The sequence below is a fragment of the Eptesicus fuscus genome, chromosome 2, assembly GCF_027574615.1.
Source record: "Eptesicus fuscus isolate TK198812 chromosome 2, DD_ASM_mEF_20220401, whole genome shotgun sequence".
In the NCBI taxonomy this organism is placed as follows: domain Eukaryota; kingdom Metazoa; phylum Chordata; class Mammalia; order Chiroptera; family Vespertilionidae; genus Eptesicus; species Eptesicus fuscus.
In genome coordinates, this window is record NC_072474.1 from 70,547,055 (window position 1) to 70,565,438 (window position 18,384).

General features: G+C 38.0%; 1 protein-coding gene and 1 long non-coding RNA gene across 2 annotated transcripts in view; one reads left to right on the forward strand and one right to left on the reverse strand.

Annotated features, from left to right (window-relative positions):
- AREG (amphiregulin) lies at window positions 1-12,254 on the reverse strand. The gene is made up of 7 exons (XM_008143679.3): window positions 12,212-12,254; window positions 9,732-9,849; window positions 8,439-8,669; window positions 5,600-5,798; window positions 4,257-4,412; window positions 2,710-2,821; window positions 1-168 (listed from the first exon to the last, which is right to left on the reverse strand). The coding sequence occupies exons 2-6, from the start codon at window positions 9,790-9,792 to the stop codon at window positions 2,728-2,730; spliced, it is 741 nt and encodes a 246-aa protein (XP_008141901.1). The 5' UTR covers window positions 9,793-9,849; window positions 12,212-12,254; the 3' UTR covers window positions 1-168; window positions 2,710-2,727.
- Window positions 10,399-18,384, forward strand: part of LOC114232254 (uncharacterized) — a 22,228-nt gene continuing 14,242 nt past the window's right edge. Inside the window, exons 1-2 of the long non-coding RNA XR_003618297.2 lie at window positions 10,399-10,638; window positions 12,312-12,406. This is a non-coding gene — a long non-coding RNA (uncharacterized LOC114232254). The remainder of the gene's footprint in view (window positions 10,639-12,311; window positions 12,407-18,384) is intronic.

Genomic DNA, 18,384 nt, shown 5'->3' on the forward strand with positions numbered 1-18,384 from the left:
TACTTTTTCTCTCCATGCATCTTTATATACAGACATAAGACTTAGCATAAAAAGTGACAATTGAAAGTTTAAAACCATTAGAACAAGAACGTTCTGTTTTCTTATGATCCGCTGAAAAGAGGAACCAACTCATCACTCCTGGTTGTGACTTGGCAGTGACTCCGATCCCTGTTCAACAATAAAATAAAGTGTTAGAAAGAAGCTCAGTTCCAACACAGCTTTAAGAATATGTCAGAGAATCAGAATTTCTGTCAATTTTTATTTCTAGGATGTCTTATGAAAAATGCTACAAGCGTTTCAGAGCACGCAATACAATATACAGATGCTGTATTACATGCCTACTTAGGTAGAAGGCTGCATATGCTTAAACCTGTTCCATCAAATTCTGCTTAATAAGAGTCAACAACAGTAACCAAATCTATGCAGTGGACATAGTTACAAACAAAGGTTAAGTGGCTCGGTGTATTTATGTTATACAGTTAATTTAAGATAATTAGTAGAGGAGCATAATAATAGTAGCTACTAGTTAATAGGCAGCCACTGTATGCCAGCACAGCATATTCCTTTACCTAAAATCATCTGGGATCTACTTAGGGGGAGGGAGAAGAGGGTAAAAGGGGGAGAAATAGTGACTGAAGGAGACATGACTTGGGGTGGTAAGCACGTAATACAATATACAGATGCTGTATTATAGAATTGTACAACTAAAACCTATATAATTTTATTAACCAATGTCACCCTTAACAATTCAATAAAAATAAAAAATAATAAATTGAAAAAGAAATCTCAGTTGAACTAAAACAAAAACAAAAATCCACCCTCATTCACGTTGGTAGTCTTAGCATCAGCACATTAAGCCCATACGTTAATATGTTTTCATGCATAAGTACCTGAATATAGCATTGGCATGGATAATTACCCATTTCCTGAGTTTACCGAGTTAGTTATGTAATAGGCTTGCAACATACCAATGTTAAATGTAATATTTTCCCAAGGAAAGCATCTAGAGTTAATTTAAAATGGAAATGCTGATTTAGTCAATTTGGGATTTGGCTTAAGAATATGCATATTTAATAAGCATCTCAAGTCATTCTTAAACACATCAAAGGAAAAAAAATAAATGACTTAAGGGTAGGACATCTTTCCTAAATGTCTGAGGAAACAGAGTTCCTTCTTCTGACTGATTTTAAGTGTGTCTTTGAGCTCCTTGCCTCCCTCTTCTTCTAGAAGTTTGCTTCATTAGTGTTCACTTTGTTATCTATCAAATATTCCTCTCCATACTTTTCTTACCTTCTCCCTACCAACTTGCTCAACTCATCTTCTTTACAAAAAAAAAATTAAAAATAAAAACTGCAATATATACTCTAACCAAGCTCTCTCAAATTTGCACTCCCTTCGCCCTTCTTACTCTGTTTCTTTAAAAGAATATTCAACCTGCTGTCTCCACCTCACATTTGTAATGCAAGCACTCTGACTTTGGCTCTCCATCATGTGAGCTCAACCTATCATTTCAAACTAATCTCCCCCAACATGCATTTGAACTAGGCCAGTGGTGGGCAAACTCAGTCAACAGAGCCAAATATCAACAGTACAACGATTGAAATTTCTTTTGAGAGCCAAATTTTTTAAACTTAAACTTCTTCTAACGCCACTTCTTCAAAATAGACTTGCCCAGGCATGGTATTTTGTGGAAGAGCCACACTCAAGGGGCCAAAGAGCCGCATGTGGCTTGCGAGCCACAGTTTGCCGACCACGGAACTAGACTATGTCACAAGTTTCCAAATGACCTAGTACATCTCACAGCATTAATCTTCCTCTCCTTTTATAATTGCTTGTCCCAATCTCATTAGTCCTTTAAGGCTTACTCCAATGCCACCCGATATATCCATCCGCTCCTGCTCTGTAAATGCATCCTACTGGATTCCTTCTACCCCTTCATTGGAAATTCCTCATATCCCATTGGTTCCTTTCATTTTTTTAAATTAATTTATTGGGGTGACATTGGTTAAGGAAATTATATAGGTTTCCAGTGTACAATTCTATGATACATCATCTGTATATTGCATTGTGTGCCCACCACCCAAAGTCAAGTCTTCTGTCACCATGTAATTGATCTCCTTTACCTTTGACTGCCTCTCCACCTTCCTTCCCACTGGAAACCACCATACCATTGTGTGCAACTATAAGTTTTTATTTTTCTCATTTGCTCATTTACTGCTTTCAGTGTTATATCCCACATGAGTGAAATCATATGGTTCTTGGCTTTTTCTGTCTTACTTAGCTAGCTTAGTATGATATTCTCAGGATCCAAAGAAGATGTGGTCTATATATACAATGAAATACTACTCAGCCATAAGAAAAGATGAAATATGGTCCCTTGCAACAACATTGGTTCCTTTCTCATGACACATAGTTTACTTCACCTAGTATTCTGGTTCCTTACCCAATTTTCTATCTACTAAACACTAAGTTTGTTGATAAGAGCATCTATGTTTCCCTCATGTTTATATCCCTTATAATACTAAGGACAGAGTCTTTTCTCAATATTGAACTCCACCTCATGTTCAAAGAATAACACTTTAATGTAGCCCATGTTCACAGTGTATCCATAACTAAGAATACTTACTTTCCTCATTTTTCTTAACAGATGCTATATTTTTTTTTCAAAATTATAGTATGTGATCTAATGATATTTTTTAAAATACAAACCTGTAATATTATCTTATTTTATGCTACGATGTGTGCATTTCCATTTTCTTGTCGAAGTTTCTTTTGTTCTTCAGCTTCTCCTTCATATTCCCTGAAGTATCGCTTTCGAAGCCTTCAGAGAACAAAACATTCTACTGTCATCAAAGTTTTATTTATCATATCTTAACTTGGGTTTTCATGAGTACAGGGAATTCCTTTTTGTGTATCTTTTATAGACCATTATACATTATGCCCTACACCAAACCAAACCAACATGATAAAGTTTTTTTCATGTTTTCCAAAGGATTATTAAATATTTCAACTTGAATAATTACAGGCTTAAATAATTACTTCAAAACATCTTTAATTGACAACTTTTTTTTTTCTTTCTCTCCTTCTATGTCAAATAATAATGGTTTGTCTGAGGGTATCTTTCCTAAACACATCTGCATATCTAGCTTGAGGTACTAACAGATCAAAATCATTTCTAGGGTGTGCAAAACAAATTTAAGCCACAGATCAAACTTTATGTGCACCATAAAACTGTTTTTTTTTATGTGCCATTTTATCATTATCTGATCCGCATTTAAAATAATAGTAAACAATGGCAGAGATAACCCCTTGTTTCCTGAATGGCAAGAGTGGTGGATCATGTACACAATCCAGTTGTTAAAGTAATTTACCAAGACCTAAAATTAGAATAATGAGTCTATTGCTTTTCCCAAGCTCCAGTAGCACATGAGTCATCATAGAGCCATTCACACCCTCCCCCAGCTTCCTTAATTCACTGACTTCTGTTTGACAGACAATGCCATTTTGACATACCCACCAGTGTCTACAAGCTGGAACAGTCTAGTTCTAGCATTCATTGGTCATGAAGTGAAGTATGTAATCTGTTACTGTGAGCACAGAGAAGATACTGCAGGAGTGAAACAAGTAATAGAATTGTCCCTTCTTCCTACGCCATACCATAATTCCATATGGAGGAAATGTTGTGTGTTTTTAATGATTGAGTTCCCATATTGCATTTGACCATAACAAAATAGGCATAAGCTCTAAGTAAATTAGGATCATGCTATACAATTCCTAATTTGGAATTTTGCATTCTAATAAAAGCAAAGACATATCTTTTCAAGGGCTCCTGTTTTGAAGCTCTTTGTGATTTTTAGTATCAAAGAAGTATCTCTGACAACCTACTTTGAACCAGGCCTTAGATTCTGGGAGGTTTGCTTAAGCTTAAGATACTCATAGTATATATCAAAACTCTGAAATTTGAAAGCAGTCTTGAGTAGAAATATGACATGAAACAAAACGATCAATTTTCAAGTTCAAAAAATGTCTACATTTTGTGGAAAAGGCCTTTACATATTAAATTTCTATGGTGGTCAAATGAACATAAATTTGGACCATATTCTGTGATCTTTGTCAATGGAGTATAAAGATATAACCAAAGATCATGTGCCACCAATAGAATAATTTATTTAAAATATGATAGTATGTTATAATAAAAATATTGAAATTAACCTGGCATGATTTTATGAGAAATGTTTAAGTTATGCCATACTTACTGGATTATAATAACAGCAGCAACAACAGCGAAGGTCACAGCTGAGACAAAGGCAGTTATGACTGCTAACGTAATTTTTGATAAGTCACCATCAACCATGCTGTGAGTCTTCATGGACTTTTCCCCACACCGTTCACCAAAGTAATCCTGATGACATCTGTAAACAACCCACATTTCAAAATTATAATCTCTAAAAACATTCTATATATTTTAGGCTTACTTTCTAGGTTATAGCCATTTAATTCTAATATTTAAAAAATAAGGCACGCCTTGTATTTGTACTTCAAATTTTAAGACATACAGTGCTTTTGAGCCAAAGATCTATTCGTAAAAGAACAAGTTGAGATTAGTTTGGGTGTTATTCTAGGAAGACACACCTTTTCATTCTTTGTGCTCCTTTTATGACCAGCTGATGAGTTCAGTGATTGTTATGCAGCTAATACATTCCACTATTGTTTCATGTACTAGCAGCTTTTGGGGGGAAGGAGGATAGAACAACATTATGTGAAAAGTACCTTTAGGTCATTTTTTACAAAGAGATTTTGTAAATCCTGTGTTGTAAAATGATGTACCAGGGGTCAGTCAACTACAGCCCATGGGTCAAATCTGGCCATTTGCCAGGGTTTTTAAAGTGTACAAGCCAAAAAATCGTTTTTACATTTTATTTTATTTTTTTTTAATATATTTTTATTGATTTTAGAGAGAAGTGAGAGGGAGAGAGTGATAGAAACATCAATGAGAGAATCATTGATTGGCTGCCTCTTGCACACCCCCCACCGGGGATCAAGCCTGCAACCTGGGCATGTGCCCTGACCAGGAATCGAACCCATGACCTCCTGGTTCATAGACTGATGCTCAATCACTGAGCCATGCCAGCTGGGTGGTTTTTACATTTTAATTGATTATTTTAAATTGATTTTTAGAGTGAGGAAGGGAGAGGGAGAGAGAGAGACAGAGAGAGACAGAGAGAGACAGAGAGGAACATCAATGTGAAAGAGAAACATTGATTAGCCACCTCCTGCATGCCCCCTACCAGGGATCTAGACTGCAACCAGGGCACGTGCCCTGACTCAGAATCTAACCCTCGACCTTTCGGTGCACATGAGGATGCCCAACCAACAGAGCCACACCTCTCAGGGCTGCCCAGTTACTTTTTAATTTGTTGTATAAGTACATACATAATCTTGACCCAAGAAGTCTAAAATATTTACTGTCTGGTTCTTTAAGAAAAGGTTTGCAGACTTTTGGTTTATACATTGGAAATATGAAAATGGTTTTCTGCAGCTGGAAGTTTCAGACATGGTGTTAGAAATACAGAACTCTACATAATTTAGGAAAACTTACTTGCATGTTACTGCTTTCAGATGCTCGATATATTTGCATTCTCCATGAATGCAGAAATTTTGAAATTTTGTATCACATGGATTTTTCTTTTTGTTTTTTCGATTTTTTCTACCTTTGTGTCCTTTTTTCTTTCTTTTGGGTTTATCTGTAGTATTTTCATTTTCTGTTTTGTTTCCCTTGGGTTTAACTACCTGTTCAACTAAAAAAAAAAAAAAAAAAAAGATTTGTTGACAAGAGTCTCTCTTCATTTTGAATATCACTTTGGAGACATGATAGAAAGAAATCCTAATAGTGAGAGCTCATGTGAATAACCACCACATTTGTCTCATTTATTTAACACAATTCATACACAATAATAGGGCAAAGAGAATACATGTATTGTGTGGCACTTATAAATCTGAACCCCTTTGTTATTTATTCACTTAGAAACATACTTTGAATTTATTTGTGTCATTATTATCATAATTGATGATATGAGTTACCTGTCCAAGAAAACCCATAAAATATTTTAAACAGTTTTCAAATTTCTAGTAAATATCAAGTTCTTAGTACTGGACATTAATTAAATTAAACTCAAATAACAGTAGAATGTATTGTTACCCAGATGATATACGTAGATGCGGATGCAGAAGTTGAGTGAAGATAAATAACTGGCCCTGGGACATGCCACTTGCAAATGGCGGTGCTGGGACTTTAAAGCCTGTCATTTCCCAACTCCATAATGTTTTCTCTTGGAAAAGGTCAATGTCATTGATTAGAGTGGGACATGAGCATATGTGTGGCTTTTATTTATCCATATGGGTCTAGTGCTCACTATCATAATTGGGAATTAGAGTGCATTGCCTGAGGGTGGAAAAACCTGAAACTTATACATTAGAGATCATCAGTTTTCTCCAACCCCCAGATTACAATGGACTATAATTAATCAATACCTTCCAGGGAGTTCATTTCTGTGGTCAATCAATTTGAAAAAAAAGAGTCCAGATATATTTGTTCTTGATGCTTCAGAGACTCACCTTAACTCCCAGATCTACAGAAATGTTTTTTCATTGTCATAGTTATGCAGGGTATAGTTTGTCTACATGCTAAATATAGAAAGGAGGAGTTTTCATGTTAGAGCTGTGCATTTTGTCATACTAATCCCTGAATAGATTTATCTGAGCAAGTACTGAGCAAAGCTCAATGACAAGAGGCAATTATCATAATGCCAATGTCATAATCCCATTAGTCATTATGGTCCTACAGTATCCACTAAGTAGAAAACATTAGAAACATAGGGAAGGGTATCAAGATAGACCCTAGTGATTAAAGAAACAACAAAGAAATATTATAAATATTTCAGTAGGTTATTACAACAGCATTAAGAATAGTCAAATTAGGAGCTATGTATAATAGGTAGCTATTCAATTTTTATACTGAAACTTTCCTCTGATAATAAAAAAAGGTAACACAAGTTAGAATAAGTTCTCTTATAGGTACATTTTAAATGGCTATAATTGCGTTTTATCAGGCATATTACAAAGTTTAGACAGATGCAAATAGTTGCTATTCTGAATAACTAATTGGATTTAATAGCCTTTCAAAGGAGTTAAACCAACATTTTCACTCTTATCACACAATGTACTGCAATTTTAACCACTAGCCATTTTCACCACTAAAATTTTATTTGACCTTTTGAAATGTTAACAACTGGAAACATCTTTAAGAGAACAGTTTCTAGAATCTTAATGGTCTAATATAATTTCACCAAAGATAAGAATTATAAATGGACCTCTTCCCACCCATACATCAAAGTACAAGTTCCGAAGCAAGGGAGTAAAGTGGAGTGTTCACTAAAGCTTTTCCCACCTGTCACTTAAGCAGGTCACTGTCCCTATGGCATCACCTGCCCTCTCTCACCAGTTCTGAGAGTCAGACAGAGAGGGAGAAGTCCAGGAAGCTAATGTTAGTAAAGAAGGGACTTCATGCCCTGCCTTCACAGTGGATGATACTAGGATATTTAGATCTGATTTACTGATGACCTTGTCTGCTCTCAAACTCAAGTAATATGAGGTTAATGAACAATCTTTACCCCCTACTTAAATACTCTCATTTTAAGTAAATGCTCTTTTTTAAAGCTAACAAAGAGAAGAAAACTATGACTCACTATTATTGAGCAGACAAATGGGATTTGGAGTTAAATTGTGATTTTTAGTGATGTAAAATCCATGCACATCTGTTCCTTAATATTTCCAGAAGATGTTATTATAATTACAGGTTATAATTACCCATTCAACACCTAGTGCTTAAGGCTAAAGTCCAATTGCTCCTTTCCCTTTCCTCCCCTGTTCCCTTGTGCTAGAATGTACTTCTTTAGGGAAGAGTGGTGGTGGGAGAGGAAACAGAAGCTGAGAAACAGAGTAGACAGAACTAGCAGGTGTCTGTGTCTGTCTCTCAGAACAGGGTTTGTGAGGCACAGTGGGAACGAGCATAGTATCTGGAATCAGACAGATTAGAGTTCTCATTCTGGCTCATCTGCTTGCTGGCTAATGGAACCTTGAGCAGAACACTGAACCTTTCAAGCTTCAATGATCACATCTGTAAAATGATATTTCCTATTCATAGAGTTGTTGTGAAGATTAGACTTAATAGCCATAAAACATTAGCGATCTTGACATATAGGATGTGCCCTCATATAGCTCTTTCCATCTCCGTTTGTGGCTTACCTAGCAGACTATACAACAGCCATACATACCATAAAGCCACTGGAAGATTCAGGGAGCGGCTTTTCTTTGGAATTAGCTTTGCTCATACAAGCACACACTGCATAGAATACATTTTCGCCTTATCCTCTACTCACCTCTGACTGAATCATCTACGATATAGCCAGATATTTGCCTCTCAATATCATACTCTTCTGCATAGTCATAGTCGATCCCCGAGGACAGTTCACTATCAGAAGGCACCTCACTCACAAGGGAAATCTCACTTCCTGAGGTGACCTCAAATTCATCCGCACTGTGGTCCCCAGAAAAGGGTTCCCCTTTTCCCGAGTAGGTGTCATTGCCGGCCCATCCAGCAGCATAATGGGCTATGGGAGAAAGAACAAGGGAAGAAAAGGTAAAGCAGAGTGCCGTTCTCGCCAGTCAGCTGCTTTCAGGAGAAATGTTTATCTTCTGATATCAAAGCAGTTATTGCATATGTGCTATAGTGATTGCGTCACTCATGAAAGCAACTCCACGTTTTGCCAACAAGCAAACTCAGCTGTTCCAATTACAGAGCTGCTTTCATCAAGGTTTTCTTTTTCACAGAGAGTCTACATTAATTTCCACATCAAAAAAAAAAAATACTGCCAAGTAGGCAAATTAATCTAATATGCATAATCACTTAACAGGTATTGTCTAAATATTCCCATCTCTTCACATACCAAATGCAATTGGTTGCTAGAATGCCACCTGCCCCATTATACCTAGAACCCTAGACAGGTTCTAGATACAAGTATCAGATTTCCTTAACACGTGCTCACCTTTTCAAAAGCCAATGTACATAAAATGTAAAAAAATAATATTAAAAGGTAGTTAATAATGATTCTTAAGTGTCAATTTTATTATTGTTGTTCTTCATTGAGACAAAAACTGGGAACGAGGTAAGGGGGCCCCGACTTTATCCTTTAGATCTCAAGAAAACACTGGTGCTTTGAACTTCAACCTGGGACGCTACGAGGTCCCTCTAAGAAAGTCAACACCAAATCGCTAGACAGAATTTAGACTAGACGCCTGGGTCCAGGGCTTAGCGACTCTGAGCCCTGCGGAGGTCACGTCACCTCTCTGGGCTTCGCTTGGTTCCTCTACCTGTGAAGCGGAGGCTTCGGATCCCAGGACCTCCTAGGTCTCCTCCGGCTGAACTTCAAGCACAGTCCGGGTTCTCCCGCACCCTCCCCTCTTCCCGGCCTGGGACGGCGGGGCACCTGCCTGCTTGTCTCTTCCTCCCAGGGAGTAACCCTGGGGAGTGAGCTCCTGGGAGTCCCTCCCGCGGGAGAGCTGGGAACCCAAAGGGCAGTTTTTTTGGAGGAGCCGCCGCAAACCTCAAGAGGCGACCGCCTTTGCGGGCAGTGGCGGCAGCGCGGGGCAGCTCAGAGCCGGGACGTCCTCACCTGAGCCCAGGATCAGCAGCGACAGCACCACGGGCGCCCGCGGCAGCAGCGCGGCTCTCATTGGTCCCTCGGCGCGGCGGCGTCGCGGTCTCTGGGGCAACCCGATCGGGAGCTGCGGGCTGGAGGAGGAGGAGCGGGTGGAAGACCAGGGGGGACACGGGGGGAGTGAGCGGCTGTGCTCGCCGGCCCGCCGGGCTCGGGGCGCCGCACGCAGCGCGGGGAGCTCGCCTCGGGTTCTCCGGGATCCGACTCGGGTGCTGGCACGAGGCGTGCGAAGTTACGGGAGGCGCGGCGCTCACCTGCGGCTTTATAGGGCGGGCGGGGACTCGGGCATCGCCTGTGCCGTGACGTCAAGGCCACCGCCGTGGGTGGAGGCGGCCGCCGCCCCAGAAGAGGTTACTACCCCAAAACCACACACGGATGGAGGCACCCCGCCTACCCTGCGCACAGAAAGCCGCTGAGAGGAAATGAAACCCCTAGCCGCAAGCAGAGAGAACATCAGATTCCTATTTGAGGGCGGGAGTGGAGTCGGTGACCCAGTATCTGACCAAGTCCCAATTTTTCAAACTCTCTGAAAAACCTCCTATTAAGCAGATCCCAGGGATTCATTGGAACAGAAGATGTAAAAGTACTTTAAGACCGAGGGACTTAATGATAGATAAGATAGCCCAATGTCTTTAACAAGGATAAATGAAATTCAATAAATGACCAGAGAGCGCGCACCTCCTTATATCTCAACCAAGGGCCCTTTCCCACCCACTACTATGAAGTGGCCACAATTTCAAACCACCTCCCTTCCCATAGCGTTAGATGACCCAGGGCGCTCATCAAAATTGAGATTTATTAATCATTCATTACCACCAAACTATACACTTGAAATATTAAACCGTCTCAACAACCTTGCTGGGTAAGTATCATGCCCCTAGTTCACAAGGAGGACAAATGCCAGCCTTTCAAAGCAAGGAGGACTTGACACAGCTGTCATGGCAGCAGCCGGATAGATTTAAATCCACATTCATCAGATTTAAATCCACATTCATCTGACTCTAGAATCTTTCTACTCTGATAAAGGAATTTAGACTAAACTGATCTTTAAAAAGAGAGTTTCTGGAGAGAGCAAAGCTTAGCACAAAGGAATAATCTCTGCTGGCAGCATATTGGCATATGGATGAAGGGTGGTGCCCAAGACTATACCCAGAGCTGCTTAATTTGCCTAACTGTGATGTAGAAACAACCTCAGAACTGGATTTTTCTTGACTTAAGAGAAACAAGCACTGTTCTACGTGTTTCCATGTCCTGAAGATGCATATCTCTTCCCCTGACGGTTCCAGTAAAGCAGGCTTTCTAGCAATGTGGTCACAGAGCATGTGTCCTAATTCTGAGAAACTTTTAAAATGCTACTTTTTAATGGCGTATCATACTGAGTAGGCTAAATGATACATTGAGCAGAATATTGTCATGACTCATGCCTTCTCTCTTATTCAACATTTATTGAGAGCATATTTTGTGAAATCTACTTGTTTTTTTTATTTGGGGGTCGGGGGAGCAGTGCAGAGGAAGATTAAATGATGACTAGCTAGCTCCCTGCTGTCCAGGAGTTCAATGTGCTGTGGGCCAAACAGAAGAATAATCCTGTTACATCAGATGATAAGGATTCAGAGTGCAATGGAAAACAAGGATGCAGTTCAATTTTGCCCATGCGTATCATGGGAAGCTTTGTAGAAAGATGGAGAATATGCTCAATAGCTTTCCCAGCAGAAAATTTAAATGGAAGGAATACCTGGTGACAAGGTGTGACTGAGAATTGAAAATAAGACTAGAAAGATGGCACCACCCATTCGAGGGTAAAGCAGGGGCCTGCATTGTCATCTTTTTTGGCAGATGAGATTCAGAGCCTGCCCACAAATTTCAAAAGATGGTGGAGATTTTGTTTAGACTTCAGGCCATCAGCCTACACTTTTGCACCTTTCTGCTCTCCTAGATTTCCATTTCTTTTTAATTCTGTTCTTCCTCCCTTTCTTGTGCTTTCTTCTTATGGAGGTCAAAGCAAGTTGTGCATGTCTGTCATCAGAAATGTTTTACTTTGAAGTGAAAGTTGGCTCTTTACATTGCAACTGGAAATTTAGAGGCTGATAGTTTACATTTGTGTGGACTATAGCATTGCCTCATAGGGCCACAATGGCTCGTGCTTAGTATGACCTTTAGATCCAATCCAATTAAATTTTCATATACAAATTCTACCACATACTGAGTTACTTAATATTTGAAAGACTCGGATTCTTCATCTGAAAATAGGAATAAAAAATATCTATCTGCTGCTAAGCAGATCAAATGAGATAAGATACATAAACAAGTAGCATAGATCCTAGCACTTGGTGAGTACTCAAGAAATGGTAATTATTATTACTAACCATGACATTATGATAATTATATTAATCCCATTAAAGAATTAAGAAACTCTTACAAATGGAGCTACTCACAGAGCAAGTGAAATAATCTCCTTCAGTATTTTCAAGCCATGCACTCTGTACCTACTTCACATTAAGACTAACCATTTTGAACATTTTATGTGCATCACAGGGTAACTTAGAGCATCATAATCGAATCACAATGGCATTACCACTTGATGACTCATGGCATTCTGGAATAATGCAGGAGAAGGAAACCAACCCCATGTAAGTGTGGGATTCTTTACATTCTGCATATTAAGCTCAGACAAAGAAGAACAATTTCAATAAATTTAAGTAGAAAAGCAATTCTTCTTTATCCTGGTAAATTGATGGCTCCCTCACCTAGAATGAGGTTAAGGGCAGTCCTAAAAGTAAATGTTCCCAGCCAACCACTCATTTTGGTGCCTAGTGTCTGGATCCTGATAATATTTTATACATATAGTGAAAACAAACTCACTTTGCCCATGCCAAAAGCTGTGCTACATAACCAAAGTATAATGATGTGTTTGTTCATATAATTGATCGTAAGTTTTTATGAATAGTGCCCTTTTACATCATGGCCCTTTTTATAAGTAAATACATGAACCCCCAAACTAAAATTAAGAAATTTTCTAATGTATAAGTAATGTTTCCTGTATTATTAGCAAATGCTTTAGTTCCGTTTAGATGCCTATAATTTTTAACTTTTTCACCTTGGAATTTATCCATGCTAAAGAATATATGATTTATAGTACCTTCATAAAGAGGTTTACATGAACTTGATTGTTGGGTACCTTGACATACTAGTAAAATAAAATCATTTGCTCTTTATAGTCTTAACATGATTGGCTTTTGCAGACCAAGGACTAAACAGATGGGGCTGAAGGCGGTGGATGGTTTGATAGGATGGAAACACACAAAAATGAATCGTCTGGGTAGTTTATTTATTCATCAAGTATATTTGGAGAACTAGATACTCTTCTAGACATTAGGTCCTTGTTTTTAAGGACTTTGAATTCTATTAAGGGGATACACATAATAAACAAGGCACAACACATAAAATAATTTTCAGTAGTAAGAAGTGCTAGAAAAGAAATAAAATATGAGCCCTAGCCGGTTTGGCTCAGTGGATAGAGCATCGACCTGTGGACCGAAGGGTCCAGGTTTGATTCCCAGGGCACATGCCTGGGTTTCGGGCTCCATCCCCAGTCAGGGCCATGCAGGAGGCACCCAATCAATGATTCTCTCTCATCATTGATGTTTCTATCTCTCTTTCCCTCTTCCTTCTTCTCTGAAATAAATAAAAAAATATATTTAAAAAAGAAATAAAATATGAGATATAGAGGACTTGGGATGATGGAGAAATAAAAAGAAATACAAAATAGTCCCTACACTTAAGTAATTCCCAGGATAAACAGATGGCAGGATAAAACAGAGGATTATCCTATTGAACAATAATGACAGTGTGGAAGAGCAGTGATATACATAGATAGGAATGAGGGTAGAGTTAGAGAAGAATGGGGGATGCTAAATAGACAGAAGCCTTGAATTGGGCCTCAACAATGTGGAAGAATTTAGAAGATTACAGAATTCCTTTCACTAATTGTTTCTCAAATACCTTTGCTAGCACGGCTAGACAAGAGCTCTCTTTAGCTTACCGAAGGAAGGCAAACTAATCGAATTACCTGAGAACCTTTTCAAAATGTTCACTCTATTCTCCTCACTTGATTCAGTAGGTTTGATGTGGGGTCCAGGTATATATATATATATATATATATATATATATATATATACACACACACATATATATATATGTGTGTGTGTGTATATATATATGTATATATATGTATATATATATGTATATATATATGTATATATATATATATATTTTAAACTTTCAAAAAAATTCTGATGTGTACCTCTGATTAAAATTTTCTCCACTAAGGGATGCAAATATGAAAAAAAGGTATGTTCAGAGATATTATAAACTGGTGGGACTGTACATTCATACAGATGGAAGTTTTATTGGAGATGTGAAAGATGGAAAAATGAATTTCAGCAGAAAGCATGTGAATTAGTGTGTTGCAAACACTTATTTTACCTCTAAGAAACTCATGTTACAAATGGACTCAAATGCTATTTCTTTAAATAGGGAGCTACTTTAGTGTACTAAAAAGACGTCTGGGTGGGGGTGGCAGAAAGTCACTTTTTACTAAGTCCTTCAGGAACCAATTTGTTGCATAAATGGAATCGGAACTACACTGAATTAATATGGAGGCTCTCTAACTGTATTCTCCAGGGAAGACCAGGAAACAGGATATCTGCAACCATCAGACACTAAAATAGGAAGCATGTCAAACTTCAGTATGCTATTAATTCTTCATAAATTTAGGGTTTCGGGATAAGATTTGACATTTTAATATTTCAGAAAAATAATATATCTTAGTTAGATGGTTGAAGTAGAATCCTATGAAAGGTTTTTACTACTTATAGTAATTAAATATTATATCCTTGATTTTTAAATTATGTCCAGGCAATCTTTTCTATGCACTTAACCTTTCTTTAATACATTTTTACTTTCCTTATTGTTTTTGCATTTTATTTTACATTTCATCACTCCAGTTATTGCATATTCAAATATTGTACGATGACCACTTGCTGAGTTGCTGAACTTTTAAGTAACTCTTGTTACTTAAAAATGGATATCATATGCATTCTTCTAAGAATTATATGATTCTATTATTAATGATCCACATTTGATATATTTCTGTTATGAGTTTAGTGTCTAAACATTCATGCATTTTTAGCCAAGCTAGGATTATATATAGATTTTATTTTTTGTTTTCCCATGAGCACAACAGGTTTTTATTTCCAAGTTCAGTAACAGTTTTTTAAATATTAGTGAAGAAATTACTAATTTTTTGTAGAGACCACTCCTGTACAGTCTTTCATATGCAGGGATAGGTTAAACCAGAAAGAAACTGTTAGGCCAGTAGGGCAATGCAATCCTTAACGCCATTTTGTAAGCTTCCCAACACAAGAGATTGAAAGATCAGGAAAAACTCTCTGGACACCAGGAATCAGACCATATAGGGAATGGAAACTGTCCTGAAGGCACCTGAATGATCACACACCTGCATTCCATCCCCATCCCAAACCCATCAATTCAGCCCCCAAACCCACTGATGACAAGTTTCCCACCAATGACTGCATGTAAGGATGAAACTCCAGCTCCTGGGTGCTGTCATCATTGACCCCATCAATATCCCCTTGGCTGGGTGCTGTGCAGCCCTTCCCTTTGGATATCCCTTCCCCTATCTATACTAATAAAAGCCTAGGTGGCATCTCGCCCTTTGCGTCAACACAAGATGGCTTCCCCATGTTGTCACAAGATGGCCACCACAAGATGGCTGCCCCCACGTCGTCACAAGATGGCCGGCAGGGGAGGGCAGTTGTGGGTGATTGGGCCAGCAGGGGAGCAGTTAGGCATCAATCAGGCCAGCAGGGGAGCGGTTAGGGGGTGATCAGGCTGGCAGGCAGGTGAGTGGTTAGGAGCCAGAAGTCCCAGATTTTGAGAGGGATGTCTGACTGCCGGTTTAGGCCTGATCCAGGATCAGGCCTAAACCAGCAGTCAGACATCCCCTGAGGGGTCCCAGATTGGAAAGGGTGCAGGCTGGGCTGAGGGACACCCCCCAGTGCACAAAGTTTGTACACCAGGCCTCTAAATAAATTCAATTTTTATTTAACCACTGTTTGAGATGGCTATTTAGCCTACCCATGTGCACCATCCACTTTAACCTTTCAGAAGCTAGTCTTTGTATGTCATATACTTCCCAGACCTTTCTGAATGTATGAGCTCAAATTTCATGGCCAGAAAGTATTTGTTAATTAATATGGGGAAAAAAAATAGACACATGTAGAACTCATAGAGAATTGAAAATGTAGTTATAAATTTTATAAACATTGTATGTCTCTCAGCATTCTTCCTAAAATGCATAGATTTGTTTTAATCTTGGATTTATGTACTCCCAAATGAATTTGCCCTTTGCAGAATATGTAATAGATAATTTTCCTTCCACTGGAATCCCAAAACTCATTAATTTTGGTCACTTCTCAAGAAAAATATTTTTAAAATTTATTTTTCAATTACAGTTGACTTACAATACAGTGTGCAACATAGGAATTATACATTTATATACCTTATGAAGTGATAACCCCCAAAAGTAAAATTACACCTTTGGAAAAAGTCAAGCAGCTTGCATTTTTACAAGTTCTTTTACTGGCAGAGAGAGAAGACTATAATAACTTGTACAAATTCTGTGTTAAATTTTGTGTTTCTAAATCTGCCTAATTCAATGAATTGAATGTGTGTCTATACTAATTTATAAAATACTAGAGGCCCGGTGCACGAAATTCGTGCACTGGGGGTGTGTGTCCCTCAGCCCAGCCTGCACCCTCTCCAATCTTGGAACCCTCGAGGGATGTCCGCTCCAGGGGCATCTCAAGCCTCCTGCTCTCTCCAGCTCCGGGGCTGCTGCCATTTTTGTTGGGATTTATTTATCTTCTATAATTGAAACTTAGTAGCCTTAAGTGGAGGCCAAGGCAGGCCAGGGCAGGCGGAAAGCTTGGCTTCCTCCATTGCTGGGAAACCCAAGCCTCCTGCTCTCTCTGTGGCCGCAGCCATCTTGGTTGGGTTAATTTGCATACTCGCTCCTGATTGGCTGGTGGGCATGGCTTGTGGGTGTAGCAGAGGTATGGTCAATTTGCATATTATTAGATAGGATGCTTTATTGTTATTTTCCTTACAGTAATATTGCAATCTGTACAAAATGACTAGTTTCAACAGGATTTTCCTGGGAAAAACTGAAAGTGTATCTCTATTTCTACTCATAGATTTGGGATGTACCACACACACACACACACACACACACACACACACACAAGAAGTAAGAAAAAATAGTATAAGAGCAAGTCTACATTTTTAAAGAATCCATTATTTTTAAGATTAAAACAATAAAAAGAGAAAAAGTACATAGATGTGCATTTATTAACATTTTACAAATATGTGATACCTATTATGTAAAAATTTTTAAAAACTGCATATAGTATAAAACTTTTAATAATATATTTGCAGATATTTATTTACATATATAAATATGCATATACATATTTACAGGCACAGAAACATTTTGAAAGCATATATAAAAATGTTGATAATGTTTACCATTGGTTGAGGATCTCTGTACAAAGATCATGTGTTACATCTATTTTTTTTTAGTTAAAAATCCAATCTAGGAAAAAAGATGATTTCCCAAGCAAACTGGTGACATTATTTTTTAGTGTTTGAATTTTTTTATTTTCATTAAACTAGAGTTAATATACAGTATTATAATAGTTTTAGGTGTACAACATAGTTAACATTTACATGCCTAACAAAGTTTTCACCATGAAGTCTAGTCATCTTCTAACACTACACAAGGATATTTACGATGTTATTGACTAAAATTTCCTAAGCTACACATTACATCTTCATGACCTACTGATTTGTAACTGGAAATTTGTATCTTTTATTTCCTTTTTTGCCTTCACCCTACTCCCTTCTCCTCTGGCAATCATCAATTTATTCTCTATGACTATGAATCTGCTTTTGTTTTTGTTTTTACCTTTTGTTTTGGTTTTTAGATTCCACATATAAATGAAATCATACAGTATTTGTCTTTATCTGTCTGACTTATTCACTTAACATAAAACCCTCTAGATCCATTAGTTGTTGCTAATGACAAGGTTTCATTCTTTTTTTATGGATGAGTAATATTCCATTGTATATATGTGCCACATCTTCTGTTGATACGATGTTATTGACTAACTTTCAAATCCATCTTGCTTCAAGATTGTAGTTATTGAAAATAATATTGCAATGAACATAGGGGTGTATATATTTTCAAATTAGTGTTTTTAGATTCTCATATACCTAGATGTGTGGGTCATATGGCATATGGTAGTTCTATTTTTAATTTTTTAAAATATATTTTATTGATTTTTTTACAGAGAGGAAGGGAAAGGGATAGAGAATTAGAAACATTGATGAGAGAGAAACATCAATCAGCTGCCTTCTGCATAACTCTTACTGGGGATGTGCCCACAACCAAGGTACATGCCCTTGACCGAAATTGACCCTGGGACCTTTCGGGCCAACACTTTATCCACTGAGCCAAACTGGTTAG

Coding starts and splice junctions, on each gene's coding strand:
- AREG (XM_008143679.3), bottom strand. CDS start 9,792: ATGAGAGCCGCGCTGCTGCCGCGGGCGCCCGTGGTGCTGTCGCTGCTG. Junction 5,799..8,438: donor CGTAGATGATTCAGTCAGAG/GTGAGTAGAGGA, acceptor TTTTTTTTTTAG/TTGAACAGGTAGTTAAACCC. Junction 4,413..5,599: donor CTGAAAGCAGTAACATGCAA/GTAAGTTTTCCT, acceptor GGTTGTTTACAG/ATGTCATCAGGATTACTTTG.